At 39.6% G+C, this 25,809-nt stretch overlaps 4 protein-coding genes across 4 annotated transcripts; 3 read left to right on the top strand and 1 right to left on the bottom strand.

Annotated features, from left to right (window-relative positions):
• Nucleotide 1: 1 nt before the first annotated feature.
• Nucleotides 2-22,627, bottom strand: LOC114942010 (dnaJ homolog subfamily B member 13-like). The gene is made up of 5 exons (XM_085486938.1): nt 22,303-22,627; nt 20,311-20,572; nt 1,007-1,228; nt 610-754; nt 2-328 (listed from the first exon to the last, which is right to left on the bottom strand). Exons 2-5 carry the CDS (start codon nt 20,361-20,363, stop codon nt 98-100), a joined length of 651 nt encoding a protein of 216 aa, XP_085343064.1. The 5' UTR covers nt 20,364-20,572; nt 22,303-22,627; the 3' UTR covers nt 2-97.
• LOC114942012 (uncharacterized) lies at nt 1,753-3,372 on the top strand (the record flags this gene model as incomplete). Its single annotated transcript, XM_085487080.1, is given in 5 exon segments — nt 1,753-1,795; nt 1,798-1,916; nt 1,951-2,014; nt 2,386-2,881; nt 3,243-3,372. Coding segments are annotated over 5 exon segments (852 nt in total), but the record flags the coding sequence as incomplete, so codon positions are not given.
• LOC114942009 (uncharacterized) lies at nt 7,415-15,062 on the top strand. Its single transcript, XM_029317257.2, has 6 exons — nt 7,415-9,639; nt 10,200-10,723; nt 11,030-11,174; nt 11,643-11,821; nt 12,142-12,288; nt 12,407-15,062. The coding sequence occupies exons 1-6, from the start codon at nt 9,447-9,449 to the stop codon at nt 12,908-12,910; spliced, it is 1,692 nt and encodes a 563-aa protein (XP_029173090.1). The 5' UTR covers nt 7,415-9,446; the 3' UTR covers nt 12,911-15,062.
• Nucleotides 18,529-25,443, top strand: byn (T-domain transcriptional activator brachyenteron). The gene is given in 7 exon segments (XM_029317256.2): nt 18,529-19,261; nt 20,434-20,529; nt 23,074-23,317; nt 23,448-23,601; nt 23,733-23,930; nt 24,174-24,481; nt 24,483-25,443. Coding segments are annotated over 7 exon segments (1,893 nt in total). The 5' UTR covers nt 18,529-18,947; the 3' UTR covers nt 25,062-25,443.
• The last annotated feature ends 366 nt before the right edge of the window (nt 25,444-25,809 follow it).

Raw genomic sequence — 25,809 nt, 5'->3', positions numbered from 1 at the left:
TAATTGATTTCTTCTTTTATGTATAAAGAATTATTTGTTCTTGTAATTAGTAGGGAATGAATAAGGAAAGAATCCATCTGTTTTATTGTTGCAAAGCTCAAGCGACTATAATTGTAAGCTTAAACTCAAGATCACAATGGAAGGACTTACCGGGTATCTTTGTGGGTCCCTGATCACCTTCTTCTGGAAATACTATTCTAGTACCCGACGGGATCCCTGGTTTAATAGGTATCGTCAAGATTTTTTCCATCGGTACCGTTGTCGACTTATCATGACCGTCTAAGACTAGTTTTTGAATTTTCATTTTTTTTATTCCACCAAAAAATATCTACGACGAAACATGTTTTGTTGATCTAGATGCAATGATACTTATCTTTGCTTTTTACAATGCTTTTGTACATTTATATATTTATATAAAGTTTAAGTTTACATTTAACTTGTTATTATTTATAAAGTTTTGAAATTTAGATCAAATAATTAAGATCAAATAATAATAAAATAATTTGGAAAGAAAAGACAACTCGTAAGTAATTTGCAACTTTTCTTCCTTTCTCAAAATATGAGGAAAAAATGATCAAAGGTAATAAAGAATTAAGTAAAGAGTTCTACCTCTGATAGAGTTAGAAACAAAGTTTTGATCAAGGGTTCTTCTTTTCGTTTAATACCTCGACCTTCGGGAAAGTCTAATAGAGGTTGGGACTCCGTTAGAATATTCAAGAGATCATTGTACGGATTTTGAACCGCAAAAAATTCCCTAAAAGTATATAACATTTAATTTTTTAAAGATTAGAAATTTCTTGTTGTAAAAACAACAATAGTAGCTTAACTTTGGATATTTAATCTACTCTTTCTGAGCATATAATAAACATATATTTCAGAAAATATTAGTTCCGAAAAAAATAGTACTTTAAAACATCATATTGGTCTTGCAAAGTTAATATCAAAACTAAACATATAAGTTCAATTCGTAAAATTGCAGAAAATTAATCATGGCTTTCGATTTCACCTAAAAGTTCGCATCGGTTCCCCGTGATAAACGTAAGGTTTCTCAAACCCTTCTGGTCGCAGCACACCATTTTTAAGACCCTCTTCACCGTATTGATCATACACGGTTCTTCTAAGAGGATCTGAAAGCACGTCGTACGCCTCAGCTGCTAAGGCGAAAATCGCCTCGGCACCTCCGTTCTTTTGCTGTGTGGGATTGTACCGTACAGCGCATCGTCCATACCTTTAAAAAATCGCACTATTTTGTCAATGATATATTTTTTACTATTATAATATTTTTTCGTAAAATATATAATTATTATAATCATGTATGCAAATTATTAATTATAATTTTATCAGAAAAAGAGAGAGAAATAAATATTATTTAATCTATATTGTAAAGAAATTACACTACATAAAAATCATTAATATTATAAGTAAATAAAATACTATAATATACAAGATTAATTATTTGTTAATTATTTCATTCTTATTAAAAGGTCACGCTTACGCCTCTTTGATTTCCGTATCGTTGCAGTTTCTTTTCAACGATAATATTTTATAATAGTCTATGCCGTTCGATTTACACGCGCATCTATCAGGTAATGCATTTATATTAAGATCTGTATTGAAAACTTGAGAAACCATGTCGAGAAGCAAAAGTGCCAAAGAATAATATAAAATAATCGAAAAATGACGTTTATATTTAATTGAATCTTCTGCAGCGAATGTCTTTTATTCTCTTCGGCTTCGGCAATCATTGGATGACACAATGACAGAAAGATAAAAAATAAGACGATCGATGCATCGTTATGTTTTTTTCAACAAGCGACGCTGGTGCCGACAACGAAAGAGTGCCTACATTCGTGTGTCATGTTTCGCCATTATCAGAAGAATTCACGAGTGCATTATTAAACACGCATAACAATATCGCAAATCGGAGAACGGTTGGTTCTCAGTGACAAGTCTAAGCGACAAATTTTTATCACTATGAAGAGTCGCGAACGTGTCTGGAATTTTGTCGAAAAAGGTAAGCGTATAAAATCGAGTTAGATTCCTAAACATTTCATGATGCGACAATCGCTCAAAACGTGCATATCGACTGAATGCACATTGAATAATGCAAGCGTGAAAGAATTGTAAAAAAGTTTAGTAAAAAAATTTCAAGATTTAATATCAGAAATCTAATTAGAGAGTAAGAAGTTTAAAGAATATTTAAATATGTGTATATAAAAATGTATATAAATAATTTATCGAGAGACCAATTATTTTAACAATAGTTTAAATAATATGATTTAATAATAATAATATTAAAGAGAAATGATTGAAATAAAATGTTTCTTGAAGAGAGTAGATTCTTCAAAATAATTTTAAATAATATATTCTTTTATATACGCACAGATGAAATTCATGAAACCTTCGAAGAAAAGCGATGCATCCGCGATCGCGGAAAGATCATCGTTGTGGTGTCAGCGACGGAAACAAGACCATCCGTTTCCGGCGAGTATTTGGAAAGAAAGAAGGTTAATGATAAGATTAGCCTCCTCGACGTTACCTCCTCGATGCATTCTTTCAAAGATGAGAACGACGACGAGGACAAGGAGAACGTGGAAGAAAAGCGCATTCCCGACGAGTCGAAGATATCGCGTGGCAACCGCGAGGCGGACAAGATTTTTCCGCAGCAACAGCAGCAGGTGAATCGATCGCCCAGACGCAAAAGCGCCGGCATCCCGACGTTGTTATGCATCGATGGTGGCGGACTTGCGGATGCAATGGCGGTTGGAGTTAAACGCAAGATTCCGAGGCCGGCGAACGCCTTTATGCTCTTCGCTAATGAATGGCGACGAAAACTCGCCGCCGAGAATCCTCGGGAGTCCAACAAAGATATCAGCGTCAGGCTAGTTCTATTTTTTTTTTTTTAAAGAAATATTTGTTCCTATCCAGAAAAATGTTTAAGCAATTCTAAATCTTGAAACGCTCTTCCGTGAATCATAATAATTCATTACACCAATTTTTGCAATACATATCAACAAAGATATCAGCGTCAGGCTAGTTCTATTTTTTTTTTTTTTTAAAGAAATATTTGTTCCTATCCAGAAAAATGTTTAAGCAATTTTAAATCTTGAAACGCTCTTCCGTGAATCATAATAATTCATTACACCAATTTTTGCAATACATATATTTTTGGGGGATGAAATTTGTGAGATTGTCTAAAGACGTTGAGTTTATAAAGTATTGTGTTCTTTCTATTCCTTTAGATTAGGCATCTTTTGGAAAAATATGTCGAAGGAAGTGAAGGAGAAATATTTCGCATTGGCGCGTGAGGTGGACAGGGAACATAAGAGGAAATATCCTGGTACGTCCTGCGTCCTGCATTTATTTTCTTAATCCGATCTCTCATTTAAACACGCGTCTGGCGGATCGCGTCAAAATTTCCTGATTTATCTGAAATTGCGCCAAACGCATTTTCTACAGGTATGTATACAGATTCTCATATCCTCGTGTGAAAATGAAGACGAATGCGTAGGATAACGCGGATAATCCGCGGAAAAAATATATCGTAAAAACAACCGGGACATTCTGCAGACTTTCGTAAGTCGACAGACCGTTCAAATTAGAAAATCCCGTTATTTTTGCGTCACCTGCACGAATAATGTCGGGCTACATTCTAAAAATAGTCGAACTGGATTAGATAATATCGATTGCCGGCGATAAGTCGGTTCGCGTTATCAGCCGACGAAAAGCTCGCAGTCGGGGCTGACAATTCACCCCCGGTGCGATTGTCCTTCATTCAGATGCACAAACTTGGTCCCGTCAACATTCCCTAATAACGTTCATAGACTCTAGTGAAAGAAAAAAATATTACACGATTATATAAAAAATATATATATATATTTCCATCATACTAATACGAATCGATCAGCGCAAAGAAATCTTCCGACTTTATATATGACATCGCGACTAAAATGTCAGACTTTTATTACGGTTTATCGCGGTTATTAATCACCCCCAAAGGGGGTAGGAAAAAAAAAGAAAAAATCGTGGAAGGGGTCCCGCGGACGCGATTGTAGGTCGCCGTGGTCGGCGACGACGAGCGTTCGACGATTCTCGCGGAGCGGCAAAAAGGGAGGACGCGTGGGGTGGATGCGAGTTTTGCGAGGTCGAGGTACAGGGTGGCGAGCGGAGAGAAATATTCTCGGGTGAGTGACGCGGGGAGAAACGCGCGGGTGGGAAACGGCGGAGAGAGAGTACCGGAGGTATTGATTGCGACACGGCTCTAGGAACCTGCCCGATACACGACCACCGGCTCTCTCCCTCTATATATATATATATACTTCCACCAACCCGTCTATCTATCTACACCCATTGAGGACGAACGAGTAAACGTGCGAGCGAGCGCGCGATTATGCTTCCTACGTATCCGACATTGTTGTTGAGCGTTCGTGCGCGAGAGAAACGCGAGTACTTCGACATGCTCGTCGTCGAGCGATGCCGTCTGACCTTTGACTTTCGGTCGATTCCTCTACATTCGACGGTATTCGTTTTCTTCGTCCATATTTGCAAAAATAATTGATTTTGTTTTTTTTAGGCCGTTTTCTAAATTAAAATTCTACCCTCCGGGTTTTTCTTCTTAATTTCGTACGAGAGAAAATTAGAAGATTACAAATTGTATTTCTTGATATTAGTATATTTTTTAATTACTTTTTTTTAATCCTTTCTTTTAATAGTATCTCGGTAAAAAAAATAGAATGGAAGGTTGTCGAGAAAGTAGTTCGAGTATGGCCAATTTTTTAAACCGATTATACAGCTGCGTCGCTGGAGGGATAGTAAAGATAGTTAACCCGTTAGATCGATACGTATTATTTTTGTTCGTGCCTCTCGTGCAGCCGGTACTGTTCAGACACGGATCCTTCATTTCTTCGAGAACCGCAAATTGTTATTCCACTGGTCGACAGTTGACATATCATTGGTATTCTTACAATTTTTACCCAACATATTTCATCACCACTATTTCATATATTATCCGTAATATTTCATTAATCATACAATTAATATTTGTCTTTCTTTACATAACTTTGAATTTATTCCGGAGAATAAATATAAAGAAGCAAGCATACAATCGGATAAATTTTAATTTGAAGGTTTGAATATTATTCACAAACCACATCCTATTTTGACAAGTTATCGGTATAAATAATAACCGATATATATACATATATTTGTCAAACATTAATACTTTAATATAAATTAAAAATGCAATAAAAAAAAAACAAATGTGCGTAATTGTCCCTTCTTCGACTGCTCTTTAACTTTTAATATTCCCAACATGTCGCAATAAAACAAATATACTCTCCTCTCATCTCACGTCCCATTCGAAAGTTTCATCTCGTGTCCCGGCTTTTCGAAACGCTCACTCGCAACAGGCGTCGGCGCAATTTTCTCGTCCTCGTTTTCAACTGTCCGCCGATAATGTAATCGATATGCCAATTTCAGTCGAGAGAGGAGGACGGGCGTCCCGAGTGGTCAATTAAGATCACCGGGAAACGGCGAGACCGCATCGATGCGCCCTGCGCCATCGAACATCGATGGCGCGTCGACCGAATTCACGTGCATCTGCGCGCGTGCAAAACCGGCGGGGGTGGTCGGAGGGTGATCGGCCGAAAGGGTGGGTGGCAGTAGGTCGCGCCGAGAGAAGCCGTCAAAATGTCGAGGCCCCTGCATCCAGGCGGCACGAACGAGCCGACGGTGGAGTGTCGCGGCGTGCACCGCACCGGGCTGATCGCCGGTCATCGATCCACCGAGGACGTCGGCGCAAAGAGGGAGGCTCGCGTTCTCGATGCGCGTGGATCAGCGGAACGATGATAATGGGAGAATATTTAATCGGCGGCGCGCGCGGCGACGCGATTAATCTTGGTCCCGCCGACGAAACGCTCCGTCGCGCCTGCCGACGTGCGTAATTGCTTACGCGGACGAGGTATATAGCAGGGGTAGGTATATACGCTGAAAAAAATATTTATGTAAAATTTTACATGATTAAGCTAGGTTTTTTTTTTCCGACCCAGGATAATCGTGCAATATTGATACTTACATGGAAGATTACGGATTGTATGAAATAGATTCTTCGATATTTTCAAGATTTAAAATATTTCACCGAACGTGTAATAAATGCTATAAAATAATGTTGTAAAGAAAATAGATAAATACTTGTAAAATGAAATTTTAATAAAGTAAAAATGGTAAATTTACAATTACATATGATTTTTCCATAAAAATAGTAATTTTACCTATATTTTACATGTATTTTCACTTTAAAACAAATGGAAAAAAAAAATGACAGTGATAAGCAAGTAACTTTTCCAGTTCCGAGCTAGTAATTTCCATGCAAAAGTACATGGATTTTTTTCAGTGTAGAGACAGGAAGAAAGAGAGGGAAAATGCTCATGAGGATGTTGCTCATCCTCGTGTAGATATTTCGTAATAGAATGTCGCGCGTAAATTAAGGGCGAGATAATTAGGGAAATTGTGCGGAATATATGGGTCGTGTGCAGTTCTCCAATATAACGACGAGATCCTCTATATCGAACGTTTGAAACGCGATATTCCAAGTCGAAGCAGCTTGCTCGTCTAATGCGATATAGCTGGTTCAGTCGAGGCGGCCAAGTTAATCCTCTTCGATCGCTCGACCGCTCTCCGGAATGATCCTCCGATCGGAGCGACGCATCCGTCGCGACGCTCCCTCAAATCCGACAAACCGGCGAGCGAAATGCGGGAGAGAGTGAGAGACGAATTATCGACTCGCGCGAGGCGAACGCCGCTTGTGCGGAACTGCGTCGAGGGCTCCGGCTTGAAGCCGTTGAAGAAGGCAACGACGGTGGAAGAGAAGAGGAGAATTCTGCCGGCACCCCTCGTCACTTTTCCTCCACCACCTTCTCGTATCAGTGGCGGATTTAGGGTTTGAAAAGCCCCGAGCAAGACAATATTATACCCTTTCTGGATATATATATATATATACGCATAATTCAAACAATTTTCTTCCCGGCGCGCAATTAATCCCGCCGAAAGATCCAAATGTCATATGACATTTACAGAGACTATCATATTTACATAAGAGATGCACACGTAATATACAATGATATTATATTAATGATTATACATTAAGACGCAAATAACTGATGAAATAGAGATCCTCCGGCGGTCGTTTATCGATAAATCCGCCACTGCTTCCTCCACTCGCGGCACCCTCGTCTCGCGACACACACCTCGCGACGCCGGCCCGAGAGGGTGGGATAGGCGCCCTCGTGCATCCCCTTTTCGCACCACTCCGGCTCGTCGATGACGAAACGCACGTAAATTCGTCGCGGCGCCGCCGCCGCCGCCACCACCGTCACCGCCGCACCACGGCCGCCGCCGCCGGCTGAAATCAGTGCGACCGAAGTGCACCGCGAGGGAAGAACGCGGGTCTCCCGTGTGCGGCCCGCCGTTCCCGCTTGCGGCACGCGCGCGCGCGCGTCCGCCCGCCTTTATCGTCCTCTTTCATCCTCTCCGCGCGAGTGACAGACGGTGGGAAAACAGACGAGTAAATGGGTCGTCGTGCGCGCCCAAAATCGAGAGCGTTGCACAATTTATGCAAATGATCGTGCGAAACGCATCGAAAAAAATTCTTCGTTTATCGTAAATAGACGCAAAATCGTGCGAAAATCGTTGTGATAATAGCGTAGATAGATATTTATCCGGAGATCAAAGAAAAAGAAACTATATATAATTAGTAATTAAAGAAGGGTAGCACTCTTGGTTAACTTTTGGAAAATTCATTAGGATTGTTTATAAAAGAGGGATTTAAAGAGAAAGATATATCGTATAGCGAATATATATATATATATATATATATATATATATATATACATCGCGCAGAAATTAAACGGAAAAACCGACTGATCGATGTGTGTCGCGTGGACTAGGTCAAGTGACTAATTAACAGCGAGAGTAAATTAGAACGGGCGTAAACGGAAAGACAAAGGAAAAAAAAAGCTTTCGCACCTCACAGTTTTACGTCCAGTTCGCGTCGTCGAATCGTCCAACAAATCATCAATTTTTCGCATAAAAAAAGAAGAAAATTAAATTAAAAATTTGTTGCAAAAAGAAAAAATTAAAATACAATTCGAGCGAAACGTCGAAGCGAGAGAACCGTGTCGGAGTTGAAAAAAAAAGAGGCTCGTTTGTCGGAGTAAAAGTGCGCAAGACGTGCAGCAGGTGCAACGGGAGCGCAGCTTCTGTCATCGATCTCGCCGCGGCTGCAGCGAGCATGGCGCGGCCCACCGCACACGCCGGATCGCGTCCGCGTGCGAACGCGCAGCGATTTGACGTTGCGGTTGCGCGCGCGGCGATCGACGGCGACCGGATGACAGTAGTTCGCGCAACCCCCGATCGCGACGCGCATCATTGATCTCGCCGACGAATCATCATCATCATCATCATCATCATCATCAGCATCCCCCGCGTTATGACAACGACGATGATAACAATAAAGATGACGAGAACGACGACGAGGAGGAGGTCGGCGTCGCCGGCTGAATCTTCTCGACGGAATGCGGAAGGTCGATCGAACGATGCCGCCCGACGCATCCTCCGACAGTTGCACGGCCCTCCCACGTAAGCGTCCGGCGACCTCGCAGTGAGGGCGAAGAAGAGGGGTCCTTGGTACGCGCTAACTGCGTTCGACACTCCGGAACGCAGAGGCGAGAGGAACGCCGGTGCGTCGTCCGCCCGCGCGCGGGCGGTGTTTACATTCGCGAGAGGCGCGAGACGTGGACCCGCGAAATCGAGATATCGATCGGGAGCTCCGCGAGAGCGTTTCTTTCCCGCGCGTTCGGTGCTGTTTGGACTCTCGAGGGAGAGGGACGCGCGAATGAGCCGAAGCCTGAGAAGCTTCGTCGATCGCGTTCGATTTAGTGAAGAGTGCGCGACGAAGAATTCCCAGCATTGTTCTCTTCTTATGTCGAGTGTTTACGTCTGTGTTTACATCTGTAAGATGCGCATTCGTGAAATCGCCAAGATTCATTCGACGAGGATTCGCGCGACGCTCGTGCATTTTAGCCAGACTTTAGATATTGAAATATAGAAAGGGAAAAAATATATGTATATGTGCAAATTAAATAAAAAAAGAAACATAATATCGAGATTGATCGAAATGTTAAGCTGTCGACTGACTTTGATGATTCGCGTGTTGTCATGAGAAATAATAACACAATTTTTCGGGAACATCGAGGGAAAATATATATCGGCGACGCGTTCATCGATCAAAGTTAGGTCTGTGTTTATGTTATGATGTATCGTAGCCGAGATGGATTTAGATTGAGAGCTCACACGATGTGTAAGCGTAATGAGAGAAACGTAGCCTAAGCGCGTGTCGCTAACAGACGAAATCGAGATCGATACGTGAGAAATAAAAGGTACGCGCAGAGATGGACTGCTGCAATTACATCGAGGCTTACGCAGCAGGTGGTCACTTTTACCAGCAACAACAGCAGCAGCAACAGTACTTTTGTTACGACAATGGTAGCGCAGTTTACACTGGCTACGAAGCCGCGCCGATCTCTAATGCGATCGACATTAACGCTCGATACAACGGGACAATACCCTCCACGTATCCGACAGGTAGATTATCGCAAACAAAATGCAAAATGTTACATATATGCATGTGTTGTGTAAAAAAATAGATAGTTGTGTTATTTCTAATCAGTTTTTCTTTCTTAATAGTTTAATAAGAAAATTTGGTATTTTTAAATGTATAGGAAGAAGAAATCTATGTGGACGCAGTTATGCAATATAGAATCAATCACTAATTTTTTTATTTCGAGATTTTTATTGCAAATTGTAATTGCCTATATGTATGTATCTGGATTTTTATAGTGAATTGTGCCAGATACATACATATAGGCACAATTTGCAATAAAAATCTTGAAATAAAAAAATTAGTGGTTGGTTCCATATTACATAATTGTGTATCCATGTATGCTAAAAAATATATATAATATTATAAAAGAAATTAAAATTAATTAGAAGAATTAAGAAATAAATAAATAGCTTTTCTTACAAATTTTAATCGTGATTTCTCTCGATATCTTCTAAAAGTTGTCAAGATTTTTCTATATTTTCTTACTTTTATTGTAAAATATTTTGATGTTAATAGTGGAATTTTCTAAATGATTTTACAGATTACGTGTACAATCCAAAGGAGGCGAGGTTGCGAAAGGCGATGCGCGAGCAGACTCGCGAACTGTCGCGACGATCAATCCTACAAAACGCGATCGCGAATGCAAATGCGCGCACGATCGGCGGCGGAGCGTCCGCGGCAATTTCCGCGTCGGTGGCCGGCGACTTCCTGAATCAACATCACCGTTTCGATTGCTCGTCCGTGCCCATGGGCCCGAACGTGAGTCCCCATCAGGAGCCCTGGTACCAGGCCGCGCATCGCGGCCTGAAGCCGGCGCACTCGCCGCGAATCGGCGACTGGTACGGAAACGTGTGCGGCGATCCGATCGAGAGGCTGCAGGCGATGGACGCGATGCATCAGCAGCAACGCGATCTCGACAAGCCCATCAAGGACCAAAGGAGCCAGGCGTTTGCTTCCAACGGCTATTCGCCGGATATCGCGGCTGCGGAGAGGGAGATTCGCCGACAAGAATCCGCTGCGGATTACGCCGACTTTGTTGACGGCCAGAAGTGGCATCCTTATCAAGTAATATCGCAAAGCGCTTTTTTGATGACGCTTGATTTCGATTCGGAAATATTTCGTTCGTTCATTTCACAGATAACAATTCTAATAATCGGCAAATCTTTTTTTCAATTTTTGCGAACTTTCAATGCAATTTAGCTCTCCATAAAAAGAGTCAATGTGTTTTTTTTTTTTATTCTGCGGAAAAACGTTGAAAGAAGTTAAAAATGGCCTCTGTGTAGTTTATGTATAATAGAAAAATATGAATAGGCAGTTTCCTCGCGCTAGATTGTCATGTTTACGAAAATCGTCTGACATGTCTGGTTGCAGAGTAGCGTAAGCCCTCATTCACATCCGAGGACGCCTCATCCGTCACCGCAAATGGGCGGCATTCTTCACCCGAATGTCCAGAATACAAACACGCATAGACATACACACGGTCCATGGGGCCAATTTTGTCACGGCGTACTACCACGTAAGTCTTATACGTACAGTAATTTAATCCTTCACGTTGCATTTTAAAATGCAGCGTGAATTTTATCATTTTTTTTATAACTTCAACACATATGTTATATACAGGGTGTATAAGTAATCTAAATAAGTGCGAAAAATTTGAGGAGATGATTCTTTGTCGAAAATTAACGGGGGAAATTAATTTCTTATATAAACTCTTATATTCCACCTGAAAAGTTACACTTTTCTAAAAAGGGAGATAAAAATTAAGTTTTTATTTTTTTTCGAACCTCCTACATAAATTAAGAAAATGAAACTTGAAGAAACTCCACTTAATTTTTTCGACAAAGAATCATCCTAAAATTTTTCGCACTTATTTAGATGCACTCTGTATACGAGATAATTATATTAAATCAAGAAGAATATGTTTACATACAATTTTATAGAATATTTAATATATGATATATTTTTGTTATACGAAATATTTTAGATGTCCCGATCATGACTCACAATACGGCGATTCGTGGTCCGCGGCATGCAATTTTCTTACGGGATCGTACGCCAACTAGGCACTGCGCATTTTCGGAGGATGCATCGCAAATGGGTTACGCTCCGAGGAAATTAAATATTGATAGCATCCGCGCGTCTTATCCATTACCGGAGCATCAGGTATGCAATATAAAATTGATTATTGCATCATCTTTAGTAAATTATTAATCAAATATATGGTTAGTATTAGCGTTCTTGTAGAATTCTAAATTAACGAAGAAAATACAAAAGAGACGATGTTAACCGGCCGAGGGATGAACGAGAACTCTATAACAGTCTTATCTTAATATTTCGTTTCTGCAAAATAGTTTTATAGGACGAATAGATCATAAATTATAATTATCGAAAATGGAGTACATTTATATGACTTTAAGTCGATCAGACTTTATGTCGATTTGACACCTATTGCCGAGAATCTCAATATGGAATCATCTATACAGATGCCAAGAATGCTGGAATCAGCGGTGGATTCCGTCATAGACTCGACGACGACAATGAATCGTCGCGAGGAGGACGACGGGACCAGATGGGAGCCAAACGCCGTCACCGCCGGAGTGTCTCTCGACGAACTTGTGCCAACCCCTACGGTAGAACACCTACAATATTGCATTATCTCATAATACACAAACATCTGTTCCATCCACACCCATATATTGTTGTAGCTCGTCGTATACGTCAAACGTTTTAAAAATACGCCAATTTTAGCCGCAGGAAGGCACAGTTTCCCGCGAGAAGGAGCAGCGCGAGTCCCGGCACTCGAGCGAGCGATTCGAACCGAAGAGGAAGCAACCCGTTTCGAAGCAGCCCCTTCCAGGTTTTCATCAGGCCTTCGGTTCCACGGAGATTGGCAAATTCTCCCGCTCGGAGTTCTTCGTGAACATGGTGGGCGAAACCGGCGGCGACGGCGGCGGCGACGGAGGAGACGCGGTCGACGACGGCGGCGAGGACGGCGATGTAAGTAAGGAACGTCCGCTGCTGGAGACGACGGGAAGCACCGCCGCAGCAGCTCCCGCGACGGCCGCGACCGCGGCTACGACGGCGACGGCTGCCGCAGCGGCGGCCGCTGCGGCCGTCGCCGCCACCACGTCCGGAAAAGTCTTCGATGCCGAGGATAACCAGGCAACGTACGCCGTCGGCGCGTATTGCGGACAGCCGACGACGCCGCGCTGGCACAGTCCACACGTAGGTGCTATAGGTAGCGAAATTTAAGCGGGTTCAGTCGCGGTATTTGCGTATCGTCTTCATTGACATTCGTCAAAATTTTAAAAAGACGTCAAGGTGTCAAATTTTTTTTAGACTAATTGGAAGAATTATATATATATATATATATATGTGTCAAATTTGTTAATTGCAATTGGCGTAATTGAAGTATTAACAAGTACGTTGAGACGGTATAGAATACCGCTACAGATCGACTCCAGTAGGACGTTGTCCTTGTCTTTTATTAGGCTAAAGCGGTTCCCGTAGCTTTCCGACGCGTGACAGATTGCGATGAGGTCGAATGGCAATATTGCATTTCCGATAGATACAAGTTACAAGTGTAACACTAGTAGTTTGATGTGTAGAGCAGAATTTGGTAACAGAGAAATGTCTAAACTTTGTGTTACATATGCCAATTAAAGAAGAAGTCATCCAGAAATTGCAACCGCTATAATTTCAGCATGTATATTTGAATTTTTACACTAAAAGCACGAAAAAGTGATTTCTATGAAATTTATTCATGAGAATGAGATTCCCGATAATTATTATGTATAAGACAAGAACCAAATTTTGTGGTATATTTCTAAGGTTAGAAATTGAGCTGACAATGGTATCGGTTCCAATCCCTGGATTTGTCTCCACGGCGAAACCTTTGTCGAAACCTATAGCGCCGCTCGGAAAGGAAAAGCGGGACACGCGCGTCATGCGTAGCGAATGCAAGTGCATCGATTAGCGAAAGCTGTCGGGGATCGATGTTGGCGTACGAAACGTCCCGACAAACTGCGAACGTTCGTCGAGATTGTGCCTTCCAGAGGATCGGGGACGCGTCGGGGAGTTCTCTCGTCGAGTTCTCTCGCCTTATCGAGAATCAAAGCAGAGCACGATACACCGCGTCTCGTATGCCAAAAGGAAGATATAATCAAAAGTAATCATTGCCGAGACGATACGTATTCGATCGGCACCTTCCATCACTGTTGTTAGATGCCGTCGACGTTATACACGTCGGCGAGAGCGATTATACATATAAATATATAAATATATATATATTATACTCGTGTGTAATATGTGAAGGAACGAATACGCGCGACGAAGAGAGTAAGTTATTTAGTAGATTCTTTAGATGAGTACGTATTGCCGCACGGAGAAACGATCAAATAAAAGTGAAACACGCCTGCGAGCGTTGGAAGCCGGGAAGTCGACAGGTAAACGTTCTTCCGCTTCTGGAAAATAATTGCGAAGGGATAATGCACGGTAGTTTGTGTTAGGAATCTGCGTCCGAATGTCTTTTCTTTCGGTCAATATCTGCTTCGAAAAAAATTACCATTTATCATGATTAATTAATAAACTTTTTTTCTGAATTGCTTAAAATTTAGGCAATTAAGCTTCATTACATTTAAGTATTTTTATATTTTTATCTCGATAAATTAATCTGGCATACTCTATTTCTCATCTGAGATTCTAATAAAGTCTATTGACGTTTTGCCGGCAGATTCTTAATACGCGCTAATATCTGTAACTTGCGTCTAGTCTATCGACCAGTTAATTCGGGATAAATTCGTGCCGGATACCCTGTACCTATAATGGGACCAAATTACGAGAAACTTTTATGTCGCGTTCACCGTCGCGCTTACGTCCTACGATGTATGGTCGCGTAAAAGAAATTTCCCTCATTCTGTTCGCGCGATCGCTCGCGAGTGAAAAATAAAAAGTAAAAAAAAAAAACGCGAAACTTCCCGCTTCGAGAAATGTGGAATATATTCTGCAGAATAAAGTGTGACACATATGAAAGTATATTAATATAATTGAAAATATATTCCACTTCTTGTATAACGGAGAATGAACATAATCACGCCTTAAAAAACATATTTAGACAATTGTCGAATCAAAACGTGCATGAATATCAATAACACGAAAAAAAATGACGTTATATCCGTAGGACAAAGAGATTGAAGTAATCTGAACTAGATATTGATAGTATTTGACATCGTAAAGAAATCGTCTTTTTGGCGTCGATGTACTGTGCATATTGAAAGATGCAAGTAACCTTTATAAATGAGGGATACTGTTTAATTAATCAGAAGAACGTAAATGTACTGTATGATGCGCAATATCATAAGCAACGGTAGCTAAAAAGAAATAAAACAAACCGACCTATAACAGACCTACAATGTTTTATGCAAAATAGGTACCACAAATGTCAAGTTTATCTGCAAATATCAACGAGAATTTTAACGCGCATGCTTTCAAAATAAAAAAAAATACAAATTGGCATTTGCGGTATAATCGTCCTGTGATACGAGATAGACATAAAGATTCATCTCATCGCAAAATGTATGCTTTACTCTCATTCGATCGGGACGATCGCGAGCAGTATGACAAGAATAAACGGATGTCTATGCGACAGTAAAGAAGATAAAATGAAACAAGTCTTATTTTTTTTTCAGTTGATCCCAGAAGCCTACCTGACCACCCCCTTGCTATTTCCTTTTCCACCGACATCCCATAACATTCTAGAAAGTAATGCTCTTCATGGAATCACAGAAAATGGACAGCTAGTATCGCGCATTTTGCCCAACGAATGTTGCTGGTTTGCGCAAAATGAGCATGTGATAACTAAAATACCTGACAATCTAGTGGTAAGAAGATTGATGTCTATATTATCTCAAAAAATTAAATTACAACTAATTAAATTACTAATTCTGGTATTTATTTGAATATTGTAATAATTTTGAAAATTTTAATTGATTCGACGTTAAATTATACAGACTTATGCAGCTTTATTGGATTATTCTAATGATTCAAATGAAAGAAAATGGATTCGACAGAAGGCGACAGCCGCACATCTGATGGAATTCCCAATTTTGCTTGGTAATCCAAATATGGATTGCGAAAGAGTTATCAACAATCACGCGCGACGAAATTATGTCATTATCAGCGGAGACGAAACAAGGGATCGCGACAAAAGGGATGAACCAGGAAGCGAGGCTGTCAATCTAAAAATTGAGCGGAATTAGAAATTACTCGTTGGCTGGAGTTTGCATGAGTCTAAGGATAAAAAATTGATCTATCTATTATGTTGATATTTCTGTCGCTAAATATAGTTAATCGCAGCAATGTTTTTTTAAACATTTAAAAATTTTATTTAGTAAGTATTAAGTAGTTAATGAACTGACGCAGTTTGACTTACGCAAATATAATTTTTAGAAATTGTCTCTCATTCTTTTGTGTTCTTAAATTGCTCTCTTATTTTCCGAAAAAGTTACAGTTTCTTAAATAAATTCATTCGCGATAACACATAATAAATAACTGTAAGCAAATTTTCTAAAATTGTATCTTAACTATGATTTTTTGACTGACAAAATTTAAGGAAACATCATAAATTGAGATCTTTGTGAGATATCTCTTCTCGATAAAACCGTTTTTGACGTTCGAGATGCACAACTTCCGCTTAGAATGTTCGCTGAGTAGTACAGTCTGTAAATAGACGAATAACAAAGGAAGAGAGCCGGCACGGTTTATCAAAGCGATCGTAACCACGGCGGCATCTCTCAAACGCGATAAATGAGTTGTCGAAGAGAGAAAGAGACCTTCCGACTTGTGTCCAGAGACTACCTAGGCAGGTAGCAATAATCAAAGATACCTCTCTATCGTAAACTTCGCCTCTGCAGTGTTGCAGGCTGAAGAAGTTGTTTGAGGTAAAAATTTTTATGATACGCCACCGTACAGTAGACACAGAACGAATATGAATCTACTCTTGAGAAAATATCTCAATTTTTAAGTCATGTGTGGCAGTCGAAATAAATTGAGACAAGATGCATATTCTACAATTGCAGTATATTATACTGAAGGTAAACAAATGAAAGGTAGAATAAATATATTTACACAAATCGGAAATGAAAGAAATCATGATAATAATATCTCACGCGAACAATTAGCTTTTAGCTTCAGATCTAGAAATGTCATTCATTTTTGTTTCTAATATAATAAAGCTTGTATTTAATGACGTTATTAAATTAAAATTTCTATAAACTAGTTCTTTAATTAATTTTTTCTTTTAAACTACCACGGAGCTCAGATGTTTTTCTCGAGGATGCACTCATCGACACTCATTTTCGACTGCGCACTTTTGAGAAGATCTCGCCTAGTTGATGTCATCATTCGCTTTGTAGCCCAAGGACGTTTTTTTTGCAAATAGTGACGGATCCAATCGCGCTGAAAATTGTAATTACCTTTGGCAACTCCGGACCCGGACCGCCTTCGTTCAATAAAGATGGCTCAGCTCGGCCTCCGGTGATGTCGCAGCATCAGGACGATCGCGACTTGGTGCTCTCCGTACGAAATTGCTAGCACAAATAACCGATAGGGTTATGACCATCTCGCGTTCGACGATTGCTGTCCGAAACTGTGTGCACGATGGCAAACAAGAAACGGTCCTGCTCAAATATCTACTCGCGGTGCGTCGTGTAGCCGGTTAAACGGCGCTCTGTTGATTTTTGTCATTTGACTCCAGACAACCAACAAGATTCTATCTTCTCCCGACCGTTTCTCTCGTGATAGACGAGGAGAATTCCATTTTCATAATCGACAAATATCAAAATTACCGCGAGAAGTCGATTCCTCGGAAGGACCTCCTTTCCGAGTTAAAAAGTCAACGCACATTCTGAGGTTGCAAATAAATTATTAAGATTTCTTTAAATATTTTAAATTTCTGATATTTTGCAATATCTAAATTGCAAGAAAAAGTAGAAAAAAAATTGAATGTGATTAGATACAATGACATATTTTTTTCTTAAGCAAATGTTCGAGAATCAAGTCAGTCGTCATTCATTGTAAATTAAAGAAAAGATATGCTCTTGACTGTAGAATAATTCCGATCAAAATATAAATCTATTTAGATAGTTTACAAACTAACACCACTCTCAAAGAGAAAACGATTTCTCGAGTTTTTGGCGGCTACACCGAGATCCGTTATACCTCGGCAACAAGAGCAGCACTTATCTCACGAGGAACAAATACGTGTCGCATACTTTTCTCAGCGCAACAGACGCAAATATTAACTCGAGAAGGTGACATGTCGTCGCGACTCGATCTGGTCTCGCGGCCGCGCGACTTCGGGATCCACCCGAGGTGGAGCACTTCCTCGCGACCTTGACAGACGTTTCCTCAGCATCAGTCACGACGTTCATTTTCGATGAAGAACAAATCCGATCCGATCGAGCGCATGAAAAACGTCGATCAGAGTGGCAATCGCGGCGCGACTCGATCCTGGGAACCACGGCATCACGTGCAGATCCGCGTACGTTGTCCGCGAGGACTAATCGAAAGAACCTGCCGACGAGCACGTGGGCGGACTGGCGAACATCGCGTTCACTATCGGACTCACCAACCGTGGTGGATTCGTCGAACCAGCTCGTTCAACCATTGGTCAAAGGAAGCCGCCGAAGGCGGCACTCTCTCTCACGGGGACCGGACGACCGGTCAATCTGTCTTCGACCAATGGACACCGACGATGGTATCCGCCATGCTGCACCCGTAAGCTTCTAATTTAGCGAGTAATTAGCATCCGGCAAACGCGAACGCGGCTCTGGTGCCTACTCTCAGCGGCCGTTGAGGAACGGAGAAAGAAAGGACGTAAAGTGAGGACAGAGAGGCAGATATACTGTCGGTCAGTCTTCGGCGAGTCTTCGCCGGCTAGTGTGAAATATCGCGCCCAAGTGTTACGAGCCTACGGTCACGCGGCGCGGTTCCTCTCGCGATATGGCTATATCCTCGGCCGTTGACGGAGACGTCTGAGGTGCCGCGACGAACGACGATTTTCCGTCCCCTTTCTCCCTCTCGCTCACCCGTGGGATCGCGTTCGTTTTTCTCGCGAGACATCGCGAATCGATCGCGACACAATTCCGATTTCTATCCTCATTCTTTTCATTTGGAAAACATACATCATATCGTGTTTTATCTCTCGAATATATATTGTTAAAATCTATATCGAATTTTCTAAATTCGCGGGAAGAGCGAGAAACGCGAGGCGCATCGGAGAACGCTGAAGATGCAACCGGCTCCACGAACGCCTGGTTCTCCAACGCGTTCTTCGTGTCACGAGCGCGATCGGGAGCGTGAGAGGGAACGCGAGCAAGAGCGAAATCGCGAGCGAGAACGCGGCGGAAGGCAGAGTCGGACGAGCCCCGAGGAGAATCGAGATGATCGCGAAGAAAGGGATGCGATCGCGAGACAGAATCTCGGACCTCCTGGCGCGATCGCGGGGAATCAAGGATTGCAGCTGTCCTTGTCGTTGGAGGACCGGGAGCTCTGGACCAGATTCCAGTGCATCACGAACGAGATGATCGTCACGAAAAACGGAAGGTATAATTACACACACACATAATAATGACCGAATCGACCGTCTCCGAACGGACAGGTCGTCAAAACAAAAAAGTATAAAGTCACGCGCAAATAAGAGCGGTCATGTAAATATAAAATGTAGCGTTATTTTTTAATATTTTTTTTTAACTTTCCACAATATCATTTATCTAGAATGTAAAGTTGAAAATTTATAATTTAAAATTGAAAATTTATAATTTAAAATTGAAAAAGATATAATTTCTCCCCTTTAGTATTTTCTTAACTTAGTTTAGTATTTCGATAATTTCTCATTCTATTTTTTAATATTACGAGAAAATGTTGTAAAATAGAACGAAATAAAAATTATTATCTTTTACTATCAGGTGACTGCCTTTTGTCATTTAATTTTTACTCCGAGAAAGTAATGTTACACCCAAAAAGAGACATTTTAATATTACGACATTCACACATAACATTCTTCATATTTCAATCAGACAGAAGTTTTGTCAGTTGATGTGAATACACAGATTGTCAACAAAACATAGAATATTAAATCATTGCTTAAAAATGTTATGCAATGAATTTTAAGCAGTTTGCGTTTCTTCTTTTCCTTTCTCCTGTTTTTTTTAAATGACACTAAAAAACACTCCACAATCTTTAGATGACAGTAAGAAGGAGATTAAGCTGTTAATAGCAATTTGTCTGAACTTGTCGCGAAAACATTTTCGAAAGAAACATTCCATGTATCTATTCGTGTGTTACTCATTGCATAGAAATAGATAAAATCAATAATATAATGCATAATTAGGATACTGAAATAAATGATAAAGATTCGATCCGTGGAAAGAACAGGGATCACAATAATCCTTGGAATTATTGTGAGAAGGATGCCAGCCGTCGGCAATAAAATTTTACGATGCTTACGATCCTCTTGTAAAACATTCTCTTGTCGTGCTGATGCCTGCGAGCGAGCACTTTACCTGCACATCCGCAGTCGACAAACCGTAATCGCTTTTATTAATACGCGGCTTGTAAATGCGCCAAAGACACACTGTCTGCGAGGCGGTTACCTTTTGATCCGCGCCGTGGATCTCGTCGTCGACATCGGTCTCTCGCGTTCCATCTCTGGATCTTCGGGACTTTACGATTGGTGTCTCATGCAATGGTCCTGACATGTCACTTTCCGTCCGTAGGAGGATGTTTCCCGTGGTGAAGGTCGTTGCACGTGGTTTGGAACCGGCGGCTATGTACACGCTGCTACTGGAATTTGTTCAAGTCGATCCGCACAGGTAATGCCATAATGATCTGATTGTCTTATTCGGGAAACGTATCCTGCAATTAAAAATAAAACTATATATTTAATTAAGAGTTTAACAAGGCTCTGTAATATAAATATAAATTAACGTATAAGACAGGCAATAAGAGCCAAATCGCGGATGACAGTGGGTTATCCTAACGAAACTAAATTTTTTCGTTAGAATTAAATAGATGTATGGAATTAAATCTCTTGTAGAGATTATTCCAATTTTAAATCTTGGCCGTGTCCAAGTAAAATTTGGTACCTTGTGCACAGATATTTAATTCTAACGAAAAAATTTAGTTTCGTTAGGATAACGCACTGTCATCCGCGATTTGGCTCTTATTGCCTGTCTTATACGTTAATTTATATCTATATATTTAACTTTTGAAAGTTAAGAACTTTAGAGTTTCTCTTTTTTAAATATCAAGCATTTTTACATATATCGATAGAATGTGCAATTTTGTAAAAACCAAATGTCATACAAATTCTACAACATAAAAAATGAAGGCCTCAAATAGTTGTATGGCAACTACTGCATCATGACAATCAAAAACGTATATCGAGTAAATTTTGACACATAGCATTTATGCACTCTTTATAAAACCTTTACTGTACACTTTTATTTTAATCAAGATAAGAAATGATAATAAGAGCAGCAGTTACAAGGCTCGTATATTTTATTCTAAATTTAAAATCACTACAAATATGAAATCATAGCGAAATAAATAGCGTATGTTTAAATTCCTTTATGAGCCATCTTTAGCGCAATTAAACAGTAAATTTAACAAAACAATTAATAGTAATAAATAAATTTGCAGTTAAAATAATAATTAGTTATTAAATGTAAATTTAGACTAACGTCTCTCACGTTATCTGAGTATAGTGTAACAATTTCAATGTGCGGATTCCAATATAATTATTATAAGTATCTCAGAGAAATATCTCGCACTTTCATTGGAAGGTCAGGAAACAAATACAAAAATATAAATTGAAGTTTTATTAAATGACGAAGCTTTGAATTAAATTAATGCAATGAATAAATACTTTGCACATTAAAACTCGATGAACATGAATATAATAAAGATACTCAGGTAATAACATTAATAATAATTTGCAGTGCAAGAGTTTGCACTGCAAGCTCTATTTATTAATAATAAATGTATTCGAAATAATGAAACAGCGATTCATCAAGTTTAATTTGCTGAGCAATATTTTCAGAATTCATTGCACCGATTTGTAGCGTTAAAATTTAGTCATTTCTGACATAAAAATTTAATAAAGTTCCAGTTAATTTTTTTTATTTGTTTCTTGGTCTACCTATCAAGATGCGATACATCTTGAAAATACTTATAATGCATTAAAATTTGTACATTGAAATCGTCACATTGTGGACTGCTGGGATGACGTAACGAACCCTTAGACTGAATTTACATGAATAACTAATTATTTTTATTTTTTTTTGTTTGCAAATTTATTTATGTAAATATTTTGATAAATTTATTGTTTAATTGCACTAAAGATGGCTCCCGAAAAGGAACCTTAATAATTTTGATGATTTTATATTTACAATAATTTTTTATATTTAAAATATACACGCTTTAATTATTGCACTTGGCTTTAATTATCATTCTTACCTCGATTTAATTATTATTAAAATTATATAATTGTATTACTTTCATTTTATATACACATATTTTTCTACCCTTATTTTCTTTCAAGAATAAACTAAACTAAAAGAGAAATATATTTGTAAGATACATACAAACAATATTGTTGTAATCTTCAATATACATACAAAGTATTTGATTCAAACACTGCACATGAACGCGTTATAAATATATTCAAATGTATTTATATTTTATATCTATTACGTCTATTGTCAACTTCACAATTCACATCTTGAATGATCCGCTATTCGCTCTGACCGAGGATTAAATATCCTGCCATCTTTCAAATGATAGGAAGTTGAAATTGTGCAAATTGCAAAGTTATGCTGAGCAGAATAGAAAGCGCATCGAAATGTTGCGTAGGCGGTAAACGGATGAGCGCGTTACCGATTTGCGTTGATTTATCTCGCGAACACGAGGAACGGGGGACGCGAAGGACACTAACAGGTCGTAATTATCGTACCCTTTTCGTTCAAGCATCACGTAACGTCGCTAAAGTCGATTCTAAACTTGTTAGAGTGTTATTTTTAACTCGTCGACGATTCGTCATCGGTGTTGAACGAACTGAGGAGCATTCGAGAGCTCATAATAGCTTTCGCAAAACAATCTCAGAAGACAATCAAAAAAGAATACAAAAAAACAATTTCTATATTGCTCGCGAATATTAAATCTCGAATATTTTTCGTCGAATCGATCTACATGATTTTTCTACACATTTTCTCTACAAGAAAAACATAAGTAAAATCTAAATTTATATATTTTGAGAGAAGTGAATGCATATTCGGTGCATTTCGTTTTTTTTTATAATACATAAATCACATATTAATCTACAAATAAAATGCTTAAATCAAACTATATAATACTAGGTGGAAATATGTTAATGGAGAATGGGTACCAGGCGGAAAGGCGGAAGTGGCCCCGCCTAATCCGATTTACATACATCCGGAGAGTCCGAATTTCGGGGCGCATTGGATGAAAGAGGCAGTGTCATTTGCAAAAGTTAAGTTAACTAACAAATCGAACGGTAATGGACAGATCATGCTGAATTCATTGCACAAGTACGAGCCGCGTGTTCATCTGGTTCGAGTGGGTGCTGAGGAACAGAGAACAGTACGTCTTACTTTCTTCTTTCCTCGCTTCTTTTCTTTTTAAATTACATATTTGTATCGTTAATTTTAATGTAATGTACTGTTTAATCATTTCACTTACACGGATGCAAATAACGTCATCGTTTATGCAGGTTCTCACGTATCGTTTCCCAGAAACGCAATTCATCGCAGTGACAGCGTATCAGAACGAGGAAGTAACGAGTCTGAAGATCAAGTACAACCCTTTCGTGAAGGCATTCCTCGATGCTAAAGAGAGACCCGCTGATTCACAGACTTATCCTCAATGTAAGTCAATCTATATATGTATAACAATATACGTATGTACATATATGAATAAAAAATGATTATTCGGCGCAAATGGGGAATCGAAAGCAAACTAAATATTATTATTAAAATAATAATGTAATATTTTGCAGATGCGGGTGCATTGTTCTTACCGCAACCTACAATGGGATATGAATACAATACTGCATCGGCTATAGCCGTCGCACAAAATCAAGTGTCGGCTTGCGTTGGCAATCACTTTTCTAATTCGTGCACGGTCACCACCTCTGGACTCAGAAGTACCTGCAGAGCAGCTCCTTATACTTTGAGACACAAATATGTCCAGGATGGTACGTGAAATTATTTCATTATTTTTTTCTGCTCAAAATTAATTTTTAAAAATTTATGTATATAATCTACATAAATTTTATGAATTATATATATTTTTCAATTATCAATTTTCATACAAAGTCTATTGAAATCAAAAAGCACACATACACCAATACATATACTTATGTAATAAACAAAACATGTAATATATCTTTTCAAAAGAAATTATTCCAAACAATTTCAATAATGATCTCTATCTGCAGAACAACACGCGGACGCATACACGCCGATGCCTCTTCTACATTCTACAGCTTATGTAACAGCACCGGCTTGGTCGCCTCGCAGTCCTGAACCATTGCAGAATCTCAATCCCGCGTGCTTATCGTCAGCAGCTGCGTCGCAAGAGTGGCCAACATCCTCGCCGCCGTCATCGACGTCATCGGCGCACACAGTCCTCGGGAGAGCCGTGGTCGGTACCGCATCCACCACGACCACCGTGTCCGGATGCACCCTGTACGTGCCATCTCAAGAACAACATGGCGGACACTGCGCCGACTCGTCCTGGATCCATCCCTACCGCGTTAGAACAACAGCAGCAGCCGCAGCATCAACAGCAGCAGCAATCGTATCTAAACTTAAATCTCCATCTGCATCATCAGATGTCTTCGTACGGCTCCATTCCGCACACGGGACTGCATCATGGTTTACATCCGCAGAGCGGAGAACCCGTCGCTCCGACGGACGCAAATGAATACGTCCATGAGTATCAACATGCTTCGCCGGTGCAATCAACTACCTCGGATCAGCACCGTCATCATCATCATCAGCACCCGCAGCATCACTCCCAACCGCAGATGTTGCACTTGCAGGCTCTACCGCAGACGGAGACTTCTTCCCCGGTCAGTGTGGAGTACGACAGTCCTCCTAAGGAGCATCCTCATATTCCGATGGGTTATCCTGAGCAAACTGCGGATGCCTTGAACGAGGTACAGCCGGACAACGAAAGAAGATACTTGACGGCGGTCGTTGATCGTCATCCTCCTCATCATCTTCATCATCACAACCATCATCGACAGGACACGGAGATTACAGGCGAGCAGTCGAACACTTGGACGCCGCTGACACCACCACCGCAGACTACTGCTATTTGATTTGAAAATTCTTGAGAAATTTTGCAATCCGCAAAAACGCATATATTCGCGAGTTCATGCGTGATCGCGCGAAAGATTGTCGATGCGGTCACAGCGATGCATTTTTATTAGCTTGACATGTGATTGTCAATCAAAGTTAAATGTATTAAATGCGATAGTTAACCAAGAAAATTTTATCGCGCGCCGAATATTGATATTAAAATCCCGGTAAACAATTTTTTATATATAATCATATATAAATGATTATGAATTATTATAAATGCTTTCTATATATAACTATATAAATTTATATAGAAATTACGAGAGCTTATATATAATCATGTCAAATTGTATATAAAACACTACAGAAGAAATATCTATTGGTTATATGCATAATTATATATATATATATAAAGTGTCAATCAGCATTATATGAAGTTATATATAAAGTAATAAAATTATATAATAGCTTATATATAATTTCATATGTATTTATATAATTTTATATTATTATGTATGACTATACATAAAAAATCTTTTACCGGGATATCAAATTGTATATCAATTCGTCCTAAATAATGTAGTATTTAGATTATTTTTAATCAATTGCGAATATTGATAGTAATACTGTTACTATGTCAATATACGTATAAAAAGAAAAAATAAAATACAAATTAAATATTTGAGTTTATTTGTACAGAAACATTTATTTTATCCAAGACATATAAAAATAAGTTTTAATATTGGATTATATATATTCATCATACTG

The sequence above is a fragment of the Nylanderia fulva genome, unplaced genomic scaffold, assembly GCF_048542155.1.
Source record: "Nylanderia fulva isolate GAGA-0341 unplaced genomic scaffold, ASM4854215v1 Scaffold5, whole genome shotgun sequence".
NCBI lineage: Eukaryota > Metazoa > Arthropoda > Insecta > Hymenoptera > Formicidae > Nylanderia > Nylanderia fulva.
This window is presented reverse-complemented; position numbering and strand designations above follow the sequence as displayed.